The sequence below is a fragment of the Rhincodon typus genome, chromosome 9 (genome assembly GCF_021869965.1).
Source record: "Rhincodon typus isolate 14 chromosome 9, sRhiTyp1.1, whole genome shotgun sequence".
Classification (NCBI taxonomy): Eukaryota; Metazoa; Chordata; class Chondrichthyes; order Orectolobiformes; family Rhincodontidae; genus Rhincodon; species Rhincodon typus.
The window spans coordinates 31,554,781-31,569,193 of NC_063340.1; the positions used below are offsets into that span (position 1 = coordinate 31,554,781).

Sequence of the window (14,413 nt, forward strand, 5' to 3'; positions counted from 1 at the left end):
TCCCAGCAAACCAAGGTACATAAATTACAAGCGAGTCAGAACATCAACGCTTCACCGGAGGCACACTGACGATGTTACCTAGCAGGGTGACGAAATGTCTGCAATCAAATACATCGGCTCGGCAAGCAAGTCTAAAACCTCATCTACAGCCTCATCCACAACCCAAGCTATAAATCTTCTCAAAAATTATGCCCTCTACTTTTGAGCTCCCCACCACCTCACAACTTTATAAACCTTTATGAGGTCATCACTCAGCCTCCGACGCTCCAGGGAGAATAACCCCAGCCTATTTAGCCTCTCTCTATGGCTCAAACCCTCCAACCCTGGCAACATGCTTGTACATTTTTTCTGAACACTTTCAAGTTTCACACCATCCTTCCTACAGTAGGGAGACCAGAACTGCTCGCAGTCTTCCAAAATTGGCCTAACCAATGTCCTGTACAGCTGCAACATGACCTCTGAACTCCTATACTCAATGCACTAATAAAGGCAAGCATACCAAACACCTTCTTCACTATCCTGTCTACCTGTGATTCCACTTCCAAGGGGCTATGAACCTGCAGTCCAAGGTCTCTGTTCAGCAACACTCCACAGGACCTTCCCATTAAGTGTCTACGTCGTGCTCTGATTTGCCTTTCCAAAATGCAGCACCTCACATTTATTTAAATTAAATTCCATCTGCCACTCCTCAGCCCATTGGCACATCTGAGCAAGGTATTGTTGTACTCTGAGGTAACATTCTTCACTGTCCACTACATCTCCAATTTTGGTGTCTTCTGCAAATTTACTAACCATACCTCCTATATTCACATCCAAATCATTTATATAAATGACGAAACGCAGTGGACCCAGCACCATTCCTTGTGGCGCACCGCTGGTCACAGGTCTCCAGTCTGAAAGCAACCCTCCACCACTACCCTCTGTCCTCTACCTTCGACCCAGTTCTGTATCCAAATGGCTAGTTCTCCCCTCTATTCCATGTGATCTAACCTTGTCAAACACCTTACTGTAATCCATACAGATCGCATCCACTGCTCTGCCCTCACCTACCAGCCTTGCCCTTTACCCCTAACAGGAACATACTGTCTCTTGACTCACGTTATCTCATTTTTGAAGGCTTCCAATTTTCCAGCCGCCCCTTTACCTACAAACATCTGCCCCCAATCAACTTTTGAAAGTTCTTGCCTAATAACATCAAAATGGTCTTTCATCCAATGTAGAACTTTAACTTTTAGATCCAATCTATTGTTTTCCATCACTATTTTAAAACTAATAGAATTATGTTCACTGGCCCCAAAGTGCTCCCCCACTGACACTGCCTTAATTCCCAAGAGTAGGTCAAGTTTTGTTGCTTCTCTAGTAGGTACATCCATATATTGCACAAGAAAATTTTCTTGTGCACACTTAAATTCCTCTCCATCCAAGCCCTTAACACTACTGCAGTCCCAGTCTGTGTGTGGAAAGTTAAAAATCCCCTACAATATCTGCCCTATTATTCTAACAGATAACTGAGATCTCCTTACAAATTTGTTTCTCAATTTCCCACTGACTATTGGCGGGATCTATAGTACAATCCCAATGGGGTGTTCATCCCTTTCTTATTTTTCAGTTTCACCCAAATAACTTCCCTGGACATATTCCGAGGAATATCCTCCTTAAGTACAGCCATAATATTATCCCTAATCGAAAACGCCCTCCTCTTTTGACCCCCTTTCTATTCTTCCTACAGCATCTATACTGTGGAGCTGCTAGTCCTGCCCATCCCTGAGCCACGTCTCTAATCACTATGATATCCCAGACCCACGTTCCCAACCATGCCCTGAGTTCATCTGCCTAAACTGTTAGGCCTTTTGCATGGAAATAAATGCAGCTTAATTTATCAGTCCTACCTCATCCTCTGCTTTGTTCCGGTCTGCCCCAACATTCCCTAACGGTACCTAACGGTTCCTCACTATCTACCTGGCTCCAACTTGCAATCCTCCCCAACACCCCAACCATTTTAAATCCATTTGAACAGCTCTAGCAAATCTCTCTGCCAGTATATTAGTCCCCTTCCAATTCAGGTGCAATCTGTCCTTCTTATACAGATCATTTCCACCCAGAAGAGATTCCAATGATCCAAAAATGTGAATCCTTCTCCCCTGCACCAGCTCCTCAGCCACATATTCATCTGCTCTATCCTCCTTTTCCTCCCTCACTAGCTCATAGCACCTGGAGTAATCCAGCTATTACCACCCTCGAGGACCTTTTTTTAAAATTCAACTTCCTATATTCTCTCCTCAGAATCTTGTCCTTTTCTCTTCCTATGTTGCCAGTTCCAACGTGTATAACGACATCCTACTGGGCCCTCTCCTCTTTGGGAATATACTGCACCCTCTCCAAGATATCTTTGATTCTAGCACCAGAGAAGCAACACACCATTCTGATGTTTACAACTAAAGACAGCTCAACTGACAAACTGTATAAATGTGAGGGATTCATGAAGAATGGTCAATAGTCTGAACTCTGAAACATGTCAAGTTTTCAAAGTCTGAGAGAGACAAGATTCATGCTTCGGTGTCCTGACTTGTAGGGATGTAGTCGTATTGGAGGCAGATCAGAGGAGATTCGCGTGATTGATTCCAGAGATGAATGATTTGTCTTATGAAGAGATGGAGTAGTTTAGGTCTATAAGCTTTGGTGTTTAGAAGAATGAGAGGAGATCTAATTAGAGAGAATAACTTCTAAAGGGAATTGACAAAGTAGATAGAGTAAAGATATTTCTTCACCTATGGCAATCCAGAACAAAGGATCACAGTTTTAACATAAAGGGGTAGCAGACTCCAAAAGAGATGAGAAATTACTTTTCTCAAAGGGCTGTGAATCTGTGGAATTCATTACCCTAAGTGGGGTGGATGCTGGGGACAGGCAAATTTTTAATTAGTAATGGGTTGAAAGGTTATGGAGAGTGGGAAGGAAAGTGCAGTTGAGCCAAGATGAGATCAGCCACGATTGTATTAACTAGAAGAGCAGGCTGGAGGGGTTGAATTACCTATTTCTGCTCCACCATCTCATGTTATGCTTTGTTCAAACCTTTTGTTTTGAGAAATTCTTGATTGAAGTGTCAAAAGGTTGGAATGGATCCAAAAATTTGGCTAGATGGCAGCTTATCCAGAATTTGCAGCTACCAGTGGTCAACAGTCAAATACTGAAAATTTCAAGGGGAAGAGCCATCAATGGAGTCAGCAGTTGATCAGAAGGACACCTTTATGTAAAGTTATTTGGAAAATTTGTGATAAATGCATCAAAGGATGTTTTGCCATTTTGGAGACTAAGCATGGACAGATTAATTTAGGGTTCCTTGAGCACGTTTGCATGTGAACAATTTGTGATTAATGCTCGTTGTATTTCTTCCTTTCTACTGATAGATACCTACATATATAAAAACCAAAAGAACTGAGGATGCTGTAAATCAGAAATAAAACAGTTGCTGGAAAATCTCAGGAGGTCTGGCAGCATCTGTGAAGAGAAATCAGAGTTAACGTTTCGGGTCTGGTGAGCCTTCCTTGAAGGGCCTACACAACTTTACTGAAAGGGATGAAATCATTTTATCTTTCTTCTTTATATTATCATTAAAAGAAGATTTTAGAATCATTATATGTTCATTAAATTTTCTTTAACATATTTCTGGGTATTTACACTGTTACGTCCAGAGTTTAGCTCTGAATCAAGACTCGCAACACCACCACAGGGACTTCAGCTACTCCCAGCATTGACCAGGTTATGCCAGTAGATGGAGCCTACACAACCTGAAACCAGTTACATTTACAGTATGTGTGTTTATTTGGTAATTTTTTTATTGTGCATATTATCTCAGCTAGGAATACAGAACATTAACAAACAATGTTAAAATAGAATTCTGAAGAAACTCAACAGGTCTGTAAAGAGAAAGAGTTGATATTTCAAGTCTGGTATGACTTCCTCAGAGTGGAAAAAGTGGCGGAGCATTCCCCGCAACTCATCCCTCACATCCCCTCCCGGCAATACCAACCAAAACAGAATCCCTCTCGTCCTCACGTACCACCCCACCAGCCTCCGGATCCAACGCATCATCCTCTGACAATTCCGCCATCTGCAATCCGACCCCACCACCAAAGACATTTTTCCCCTCCCCACCCTTATCTGCTTTCCGGAGGGACTACTCTCTCCGTGACTCCCTTGTCCGCTCCACACACCCTCCAGCCCCACCACACCTGGCACTTTTCCCTGCAACCGCAGGAAGTGCTACACCTACACCTCCACCTCCCGCTTCACCCCCATCCTAGGCCCCAAGAGGACCTTCCACATCAAGCAGATGATCACCTGCACATCTGCTAACGTGGTATACTGCATCCACTGTTCAAGATGTGGCCTCCTCTACAATCGGTGAAACTAAGCAGAGGCTTGGGGACCGCTTTGCGGAACACCTACGCTCGGTTCGCACTAAACAACTGCACCTCCCCCTCCCATTCCTTAAACGACATGTCCATCCTGGGCCTCCTGCAGTGCCACAACAATGCCACCCGAAGGTTGCAGGAACAGCAACTCATATTCCACTTGGGAACCCTGCAGCCCAATAGTATCAATGTGAACTTCACAAGCTTCAAAATCTTCAAAATCTCCCCTCTCCCTACCGCATCCCAAAACCAGCCCAACTTGTCCCCGCCTCCCTAACCTGTCCTTCCTCCCACCTCAAGCCCCACCCCCACTGCCTACCTACTAGCCTCATCCCACCCCCTTGGACCTGTCCGTCCTCCCTGGACTGACCTATCCCCTCCCTAACTCCTGACCTACACTCACCTTTACTGGCTCCATCCCCGCCTCTTTGACCTGCCTGTCTCCTCTCCACCTATCTTCTCTATCCATCTTCTCGCTGCCTCCCCCTCTCTCCCTATTTCAGAACCCCCTTCCCCTCCCACATTTCTGAAGACGGGTCTAGGCCCGAAATGTCAGCTTTCCTGCTCGGCCTGCGGTGTTCATCCAGCTCTATATCTTGTTTTGATGTTGTGATAAGTTTGAATTTGGCCAACTAATTTAAACGAAGCACCTAGAAACAGAAAGCCAACTGAATTTAAAATTGGACAGTGTTGACAACCTGAAACCAACCATATAAGAATTTGATTACCTCATTAGAGGTATGGAAGACGAGGGCATTTGGAAAATCAGGGAGCGCCAACTGCCATCTGTCAGAGTTTGCACCATTCAGCTCTCAGAGAAAGCTCATCTAATTCAAAGGTACCATGATGTTTTAGCTCAAAGTCCTCATTAAAAAGATGAGATAATTCTGCTCTCAGGAAAGTTAACAGAAGAAAGGTGTTTGTGAAGCAAATGGAGACAACAGAATATTCCAGAAGACAATCTCTCCAAGTTCACACAGACTAAGTTATAATTTGTTGCTTCTTATTAATTGGGTCTATATTAGTGGAACTTGTCATTATTCAAATGGCATTCCAGTAGTATTTACATCAGTTAGTAGTCTAGGAGGGAATTGTCAGTTTGTTAGTCAATTTGTTCATTGTTGGGTTAAATAAAACAAATGTTTCTTGTAACATGGAGATTAGGGATTTTCTTAAAAAAAACAAACACTCTTAATCTATTAAGACAGGAAAGATGAGCTTCTCTGGGTGTTTCAGGGGTAATTATTAGTGGGGAATCCTCACGCCTGTCATAACAGATTGGGGCTTGTGATTTAGTTTAATTATCAGAGGGGTTCAGCTATTTCCCATCATAAACAGTAGAGAAAGGGGAATTTTTTTTTCTTTAAAAGAAAGTGTAAATTAAGCTGTGAAATGGAGACCATTGATCCTAGCTTACAATTTAGAAATTAAACAAGACACAAACACACCATGACTATAGGGGGAGACTAAAAGAAAAAAAAACAGAACCGACACAAGTTTCTGAAGTTAATGAATTCAATACTGAGAAGGATGTAATGTTCCTAAGTGGAAGTGAGTGGTTGTCATTTGAGCTTGCATTTTGCTTTGGTGGAATATCAGAGCAGGGTCAGGACAGAGATGTTAGTGAGAGCAATGTGGTCAATTGAAAGAGCAAGCGTTCTTTTATTTCATTCTTTGCATTCGTTTCAAATTTCCAGAATTTTGCTTCGACACACGACACATGAATTTACTTAAAGTCACAACATCCATGAAAGCAACTTAAGTGTGGATCTACTGTATTTGGAATTGCCAGTCTTCAACTGAACAGATTGTATCCTCCTTTGAATCTAATGTATTGCCAGTTTAAGAAATCAGCACACATCATTTTGTTAAAGTTAGCTGTTTTACACAAGTGTAACTTAGTAAAACTGGAAACAAGTTCACTACACATACCGCTGGGAGGGTATGCTGTGCGTATGTATTTCCTCGTACTACCCTTCTGTCATACATGATGTTTCCATAATATCCTGGACATCTGAAATACAAAAGGAATGGAGGTGTTATAACAGTGCTGTGATTTGATTTACTAGTTTTGCCTGTTGTTTCATTAATCTCTTCAGAATTAAGTAAGGTCCAAATCTACTGTTGCTAAGTAGCTGGGACAAAGCAGAGTTTGTTATAATGTATACCAAATGTCAATATTCTGCAAATGGCCCAAAACACTTGAGCTCAAGTGTTGCAAATGAGTGCACAAGAACTTCAACCAAGCCAACCTCAAGAGGGTGCTGCCAAAGTGCCGCCAACATATCTCCTACCCCACAAGAGGACTGAACACTTTGGACCATTGTGGTTGTTGACTTGCTCGCCGAGCTGGCTTGTTCTTGTTCAGACATTTTGTCACCAAGCTAGGTGACATCAACAATGGATCCTCTGAGGAAGTGGTGTTATTCTACTCCGCTTGGAATTTACACTGTCTGGTCCGCTATAGTAAGTAGTGTCATTTCCAGTTTAGATCTGTATGGGGTTTGTATACGGGGTCCAATTCTATGTGTTTATTGATGGCACTATGGTTGGAGAACCATGCCATCAACAAACACATTGCATATGGGGTCCAATTCTAACCAAGGTAGAAGGGTGGCACGGTGGCTCAGTGGTTAGGACTGCTGCCTCAGTGCCAGGGACCCAGATTCGATTCCACCCTCGGGCAACTGTGTGTGGAGTCTGCACATTCTCCGTGTCTGCATGGGTCTCCTCTGGGTTCTCCCGTTTCCTCCCAGTCCAAAGATGTGCAGGCTAGGTGGATTGGCCATGCTAAAAATTGCCCATACTGTTCAGGGTTGTGTATGAACGGGATGCTCAGAGGGTTAGTGTGGACTTGTCGGGCCAAAGGGCCTGTTTCTGCACTGTAGGAATTCTATGATCTACTCAGTGGAAAACCTAGATGAGTATGCCACAACTGTTACGGACTTCATACCAAAGAAGTCAATCCAAGTGTTCCCAACTGTAAACCTTTGAACCGTGAAATCCAACTCCCTACAGATGACCAGATGTGCAGCATTCAAATCAGATGACCCAGATCAATACAATAAATCCAGATATGGCCTCTGCAAAGCCATCAGGGATGCTAAGAGGCAATACTGGACCAAGTTAGAGGACCAAACTGACTCCCACCACCTATGGGGAGGCCTAAAACAATATTACAGGACACAAAGACACATCCCTCCCTGGTGCGCTCAGTTTGAGCAGAATGCCAGTGACACGGTGTGCCTGCCGACAGCCCCAGACACAGCTGCAGACATCAGATCGGTCTTCCAGAGAATCAACCCAAGGAAAGCAATGGGCCTGGACGGTGTCCCTAGGCGAGCACTTGGATCCTGTGTGGACTAACTGGTTGAAGTATTCAACAACAACCTCTCCCGCCTACAAGCCGAAGTCCTCACCTGCTTCAAGATGACCACCATCATCCCTGCATCTAAAAAGCACGTGCAGTGTGCCTTAATGGCTATTGCCCAGTGGCTCTGATGTCAATAATGATGAAGTGCTTCAAGAGGCTGGTCATGGACCACATCAACTCGTCTCCCAGCCTGCCTCGATTCTCTACACAGTTTGCCTACTAACATAACAGGTCCATAGCAGATACCATATCCCTAGCCCTGCACTCATCCCTGGAACATCTGGACAACAAAGACAACCACGTCAGACTCCTGCTCATTGAAGGCAGAGCTGTAGTCAACACCATCACTCCAGACCAATCTCATAACTCTGTGACCTTGGTCTCAGCTCTGCACTCTGCAACGGACTCCTCAGCTTTGACCAACAGGCCACAAATCAGTAAAGATAGATAACTGCACCGTCTCCACAATAACTCTCAACAATCGGAGCTCCCAAAAGAATGCATCCTCATCCCCCTACTGTACTCTGTGCATCCACAGCAATGTTGCCAAATCATGAAGAAATATGTTGACAACACCACCATAGTGGGATGGATATCTAACAATGACAAGTCAAAATACAGGAGGGAGATAGAGGGCTTGGTGATGTGGTGCAACAAAAATAACCCCTCTCAATGTTGGCAAAACTGAAGAACTGATCACTGGCTTCAGAAAGAAAAAAAGAGAAGAACATGCATCTATCTATAATCAATGGAACAGAGGTTGAGGGTGGACAGCAATCAAGTTCCTCGGCATGACGATAACTGACCTGTCCTGAACTTCCCACATTGATGCGACAGTCAAGGTGGCACAACAATGCCTCTTCTTCCTCAGGAGGCTCAGGAAATTGGTCACGTCCACAAAGACAAAGACATTCACCAATTTCTACAGATGCACCACTGAAAGCATACTGTCAAGGTGTCTAACAGCCTGGTATGGCAACCGCTCTGCACAGGACAGTAAGAAACTACAGAAAGTGGTGCACAGCCCAAACCAGCACGGAAGTCAACCTTTCAACCATGGACTCCAGTTGTACGGCTCGCTGCCGCAGAAAGGCTGCCAACAAAGTCTGGCAGCATCTGTGAAAGAATAAAACAGAGTTAACATCAACCCCAGTTCTGAGGAAGGGTCACCAGACCTGAAACGCCAACTTTTTTCCTTCACAGATGCTGCCAGACCTGCTGAGCTTTTCCAGCAACTTTGTTTTTGTTCCGGATTTACACCATCTGCAGTTCAGTTTTTACTTGCCAACAAAGACCCGTCACACCACGGTAATGATCCCCTTCTTCTGTCAGGCAGAAGATACAGAAGCCTGAACACACGAGCAGGTACAGGAACAGCTTCTTCCCAGCCTTTATTAGACCGATAAAGGGACTCTCTACCCACAAATAATGCCAATCTTGCTAATGTTGATCTTGCCTATTGTGTCCTGTGCGATGTAACCTGTATGTCTAAGTCTTTTTGATTTGTACATCCTTGCTTACTATGATCTGCTTCTCCTGCAGAAAGAAAGCTTTTCACTGTACTTCCGTACACATGACAATAAAATCAATCACAAGTGAAACCCAGCAGATTTGGCTGCATGTGGACAGAAAGCAAAGTTAACGTCTTGGATCCAGTGACCCTTCTTCAGAAACTGACTGCTTTGTCTTTTCCAAAAAAAAAAAAAAACTACCTTCACCTCAACCAAACAGGTTTTGTTCACACTGCACTTAAAATGAGATGCAAAACACATGTAAATTTTATGCGAAAGGAGAGCTTTAGTCCTGCCCTTCTCTACTATCAACACTCCTTTGTCATTTGCATTGGGCCTCTACACCACCTCTTGCTCACCTGCCTGTCAAAAAGTAAATAAAATGACCCATTTTACAACAACTTTCAGTTCTGAAGAGTCATAACAGACTTGAAACATGAGCTCTGTTCTCCTCTCTAGTCTGCCAGATCTGTTGAGTTTCTCTAGCATTTTCATTGTTTCAGATTTCCAGCTTTTGCATTTTTTTTTCTTATATAGGTTGAGGATCATTAGATAACCATGATCCTGTTCAACTGCAGAGCAAACTTGATGGACTGAATGGCATACCTCTGCTCTTTGGCCCATTGCTGGGACACTTGGGCTTCGGGCTGGTACTACACTGAAATTTATGTACAAATTACTCATTTGTGAGAAATGCTTGACAGCAACATCGTGTGACAAATATCAGTCATGGTGCTACTGCATAGTAGTAACATACCAGTTAGCTTTACCTATTGCTTACAATTTTTAGCTACTCTGCCTCAAATTACACTGAAAGGGTTTGGCATCTCAAGAAAACCTTGCCCCATAGATCATAATCCTCTCACATTTTGGGGGTCATCTACAAATTTTGAAGTTGTGCCCAGCACACCCAAGTCCAAAGTCACTAATATGGATCCAGAAAATCAGTAGTTCTAATACTGATTCCTATGGAACACCGTGATGTTAAGACAAAAGGAAAATACTATGAATGCTGAACATACCTACTTCTCGTCAGAGAAGCAACTATGGTTTCTGGTCATTCAGCCAACTTTGCCTCCATTCTGTCACTTGTATTCCATGGATTTTAATTTGGCTGACAAACTTGTTCATTGTATTTAGCAAAAACCTCAAATACACAGCCATATTAACTGCACTACCACTGAAAAATCAGAAGTTAAATCTGACTTGTGTTTAAAACTTTCTCGCTTTCCTTAAATTAAACCACATTTGCCCAAGGGTTTCTTGATTTTGTCCCAGATTATCACTTCTAAAAGCTTTCCCACTCCCAAAATTAAGGTGGCAGGGCTGTAACTATTGGGATTATCTTTACATTTGTTTTAAATAATGGTGCAATTTTCAGCTCTCCAGCATGTGCGGCTGAGGAAGATCAGGATATAGTCAGTGCTTCTGCCAACAAGTACAAATAGCCTTTCAATAGCCCTCTTTTGCAGTTTTCAGCTAATCCAAAGTCTGAACTACCTCCTTCTTCAGTAGGACTTTGGCAGCATCCTGGTAAAGACTGCTGCAAAGTCTTCACTAGATAGCAAGATCCTCACCCTTTAACATTTCATTGACATTTCCTTCTGTTCTGTTCCCATTTGTTCACCCACCCCATTTTTTTCTAGGCATAAAACTCACTCATTTTTGAAGAGAATTTAGACTTGAAATATTAACACATACATCTATTTCTTCAAAAACCTTAAGTTTTGTTAGCCTCCTTTACACAGTTTCTTCTCAAATGCTTTCTTAAAATCCATAGAGGACATTCATTGCATTCTCCTCAGTTACTTCATTTAAGAACTCAATTACATTAGTCAGGCACAATCCACCTTTTACAAATCATTGCTGGATCTCTTCAATGAACTGAAACCTCTTCAATTGCCAGTTAATGTTTTCTTCCACCTGATTAGTAGTCAGTCAGATTCCAGAAACAATAATGTAAAGTAACTTTTTGGAGTTATCAGGAATGACCTTGCACCTTTTCATGAACAAGGGTGTCACATTTGTCATGTACCTAAGTTGTCACATCCCCATTTCTAGGAGACGTTGGAAGATCACAGAGAACCCTTCCACCATCTTAATATCCACTTCCCTTAGCAAGTGGCAAGCAACCCAGACCAGGCAACCTACATACCGTGAGTGTAGCTTGATTTTTCAGTACATCGTATCCATCAAGTTTTACCCCACTCATGATCGACAGTTTCTGCTCCACCCACATTTTGTCAGCTTCTCCACCTTAGTAAAAGCCAACACACAACACAACTCACTTTCTTTCTCCAGGGTTTCACCTAACTCCCATCATTTCTGGCCCCATCTCCTTATATCCCAGAGGATAACTGAACTCTTGAAAGTAACACCCACATCCCCGGACCACTGTTGCTTCTGCTCCACACTTCCCAGGTCTCAGTGGTTCTTCTGCCTTCACCCCTAGCTGTCCTGGCTTAAGGTTTTGGAGTAGATTTGTAACTCGGGTTGTGGGTGTTGAGGTTAGTTGGCTTGCTGAGCTGGTTTCTTGTTTCGTAGACGTTTCGTTACCATGCTGGGTAACATCCTCAAATGCTTCTGCAAAAGCATAAACCAGCTCGGCGAGCCAACCAACCTCAATGTCCTGGATTCGTTCCCTTGCCAGACCTTGTCCCAGTACTCCCACCTCCACCCCAGCTCCTGCTGCCACTCCCCAATTCACCCCATCCATGCCCAGATAGCCCTACTTCCTCCTCTCCAGACATCAGGACCCAGCTCTCACTTCCCTTTCATAACATTTATCAGCACTCACTGGAAACTGCAGCAGATATTCTTTATCCTTGTAAATTCAATAAACCTCTCCTTTCCTTACCTATGCACACAGTCTTCAATACAATTGACTATTACACCTTACTCAAGACTCTCCTGTTGTCCAGCTATGTGGAGTTGTACTCCATTTTGTTTTAAATTCACTCATGGGATGTGTTGACACTGGCTGGGCCAGCACTTGTTGCCCACCTAAGCTGTCCTTCAGAAGGTGGTGGTGGAGAGCTATCTTCTCAAACCACTACAAGCCATTTTGCATAGGTACACCTACAATGCTATTGGGGAGGAAGTTCCAGGATTTTAAGCCAGTGACACTGAAGGAATGGCAACATATTTCCAGGTCAGGAGGGGAACTTCCATTCTTATCTATCAAATTATAGGCAAAGAATCTAATGGTTTTTTCCTCAAATTACACACCTGTTGCCTCTGGAGTCCCCAAGAACATATTTTGGAATTCATAACACCTAATCCTTTGGTATATTATCCAAAAATATCCTATTCCAGATTTAAGCTTGACACTCAGTTCTACCTCACCACCCTTGCTTCAAACTTCTGATTTGTCACACTGATAGTTGACTGCTCAATACTGAATGAAGGGGAATATTGGGAAAATGGAACTTACTTTTGTCCTTGCCACAAGCACTTTCCCTTGACCACTGCTTCTAGTCCTTAGAGTTATTTTTAGGCATTGGTTAAATTCCCACACCAATTGAGGTTACCACGAAGGACGCACCTACCACGAAGGACTCACCTTCTCAACCTCTCCTATCACCTGACGAATGGTGACCCTCAAGTTAAACCACCAGTCAGGCGGTGGTTTAATTAGACAGCAGCCCTACGCCCAGTAATGTTCTGATAACTTTACTCAATGATGCATTTCTTTGCCCCACTTCTTCCTCTTACCACCCCCATCCCACTCCTTTAATACCATCCTTCTACCCTGCTGTTCCCGCTCCCCCAACGTCAGCCTCTGACCTGCTCTCCCTCCTCAGTGTCACCTTCTGACATCCTCTCCCCCCTCCCCCAATCAATGCTGCTCTCTACCCTGCTCTTATTTTTCCCAGCTTCTTCGTTTGGCCCTTTCCTCCTCACTCACTGTTGCTGCTGCTCCTGCCGATATTTCTTCCTTTCCTGCAGTGCTCTCGGGCGGCTCGAGAAAGTGTATGTGTTGCTGTTGTCCTGCTGTGGCAATACGGTAGCCATTGCTACAGCTTAACTAATAATTGGAACCGAGAATAAAACCTAAATGATGCACAGCCCCCGTAGTCCCAACAATTACTGCCCGCTGCCTTGGCAACGGACACGACAGCAAACCGTTGCATCACTTCCGGCAACGAACCGCACATCACCTCCCAATGACAAAAAGAAGTCCGAGTACACCGAATTATGCCGTTATCGTTTTCATTCCTTGTCGGCGTAAAATATCCCTCTTCCGCACCGTGCGGCACTTTCACGTCCAGTGTTTTTTTTCCTGAATGACGCCGATTTCCTAGCCTGTTCTTCTTACTGTTAGAGCAGCGATACACCGATTTGGAAGTGAAAATTGCTGGTTGCCCCTGGTAACATGTATATTGTTTGTAATCCCTGTCCTGTACGTTCTGCCTCTTTTGCCTGCTGTCTTCTCCTTATCTTCAATTATTGAGGAGCTGAAGATCACAGAGGCGTTAGGACGCAGAACACAGCCATTCAATCTATTGTAACTGTATGAGTTCTTCAAATTGAAATAACTCCGCAAAGGCGAGTTATTCTACCCTCCAAGTCGCCCTTTATTTATACGTGCATCGTACAAGACATTAAAACTGCTAACTCGGAGCCAGCTCCTACAGTACACAAGACCCCTAACACTTCTGTTCATACCTTTCAGCCAAGATTGCCTGTTTGGGGTTGTTAACCTGGTCCAATCAGAAAATTTATATTCTGTAAGATCCACCTGGCTGACATGAGCCCAATTACTACATCCCTCCCCCTCTAAGTCCTGGGACGAAGGCCCGTTCTTTTTCCTGTAGCTCCTGGTGTGTTTTCGCACTAGGTCCGTTCCTCAGACATTGGCGGCGTGTACCTAACTATAGTCCACATCTCGTGCCTGGAGGGTCTCAGCTGAAACTTATCTTCAGGCAGCAATGCCGTTGAGACTGTGACATCTGCCGTGTCCATTCTATCCTCAGAGGTTTCTTTGGTGCTGGACGGAGAGGGAGAACCCAGATGTTCTGAGGGACTGGGTATGTTTTGCTCCTGCCCAATTTGGGAGGTTGCAGCCTTCATGTCATCCACGTGCTTGTTCAAGACTGCCTCACCTACCCAAA

At 43.9% G+C, this 14,413-nt stretch overlaps 1 protein-coding gene across 2 annotated transcripts in view; it reads right to left on the bottom strand.

Moving 5' to 3' along the window:
* Nucleotides 1-13,933, bottom strand: part of rsph3 (radial spoke head 3) — a 91,548-nt gene extending 77,615 nt beyond the window's left edge. Inside the window, exons 1-2 of one of the 2 annotated variants that reach the window (XM_020534572.2) lie at nucleotides 13,207-13,933; nucleotides 6,348-6,429 (exon numbers count right to left, since the gene is read on the bottom strand). In XM_020534572.2, coding sequence (XP_020390161.1) covers nucleotides 6,348-6,429; nucleotides 13,207-13,313 — 189 coding nt within the window. In that variant the 5' untranslated portion in view covers nucleotides 13,314-13,933. Of the gene's footprint in view, nucleotides 1-6,347; nucleotides 6,430-11,454; nucleotides 11,556-13,206 lie in introns of those variants that run through there. The other variant, XM_048601490.1, reaches the window with a different exon arrangement.
* Between the last annotated feature and the right edge of the window lie 480 nt (nucleotides 13,934-14,413).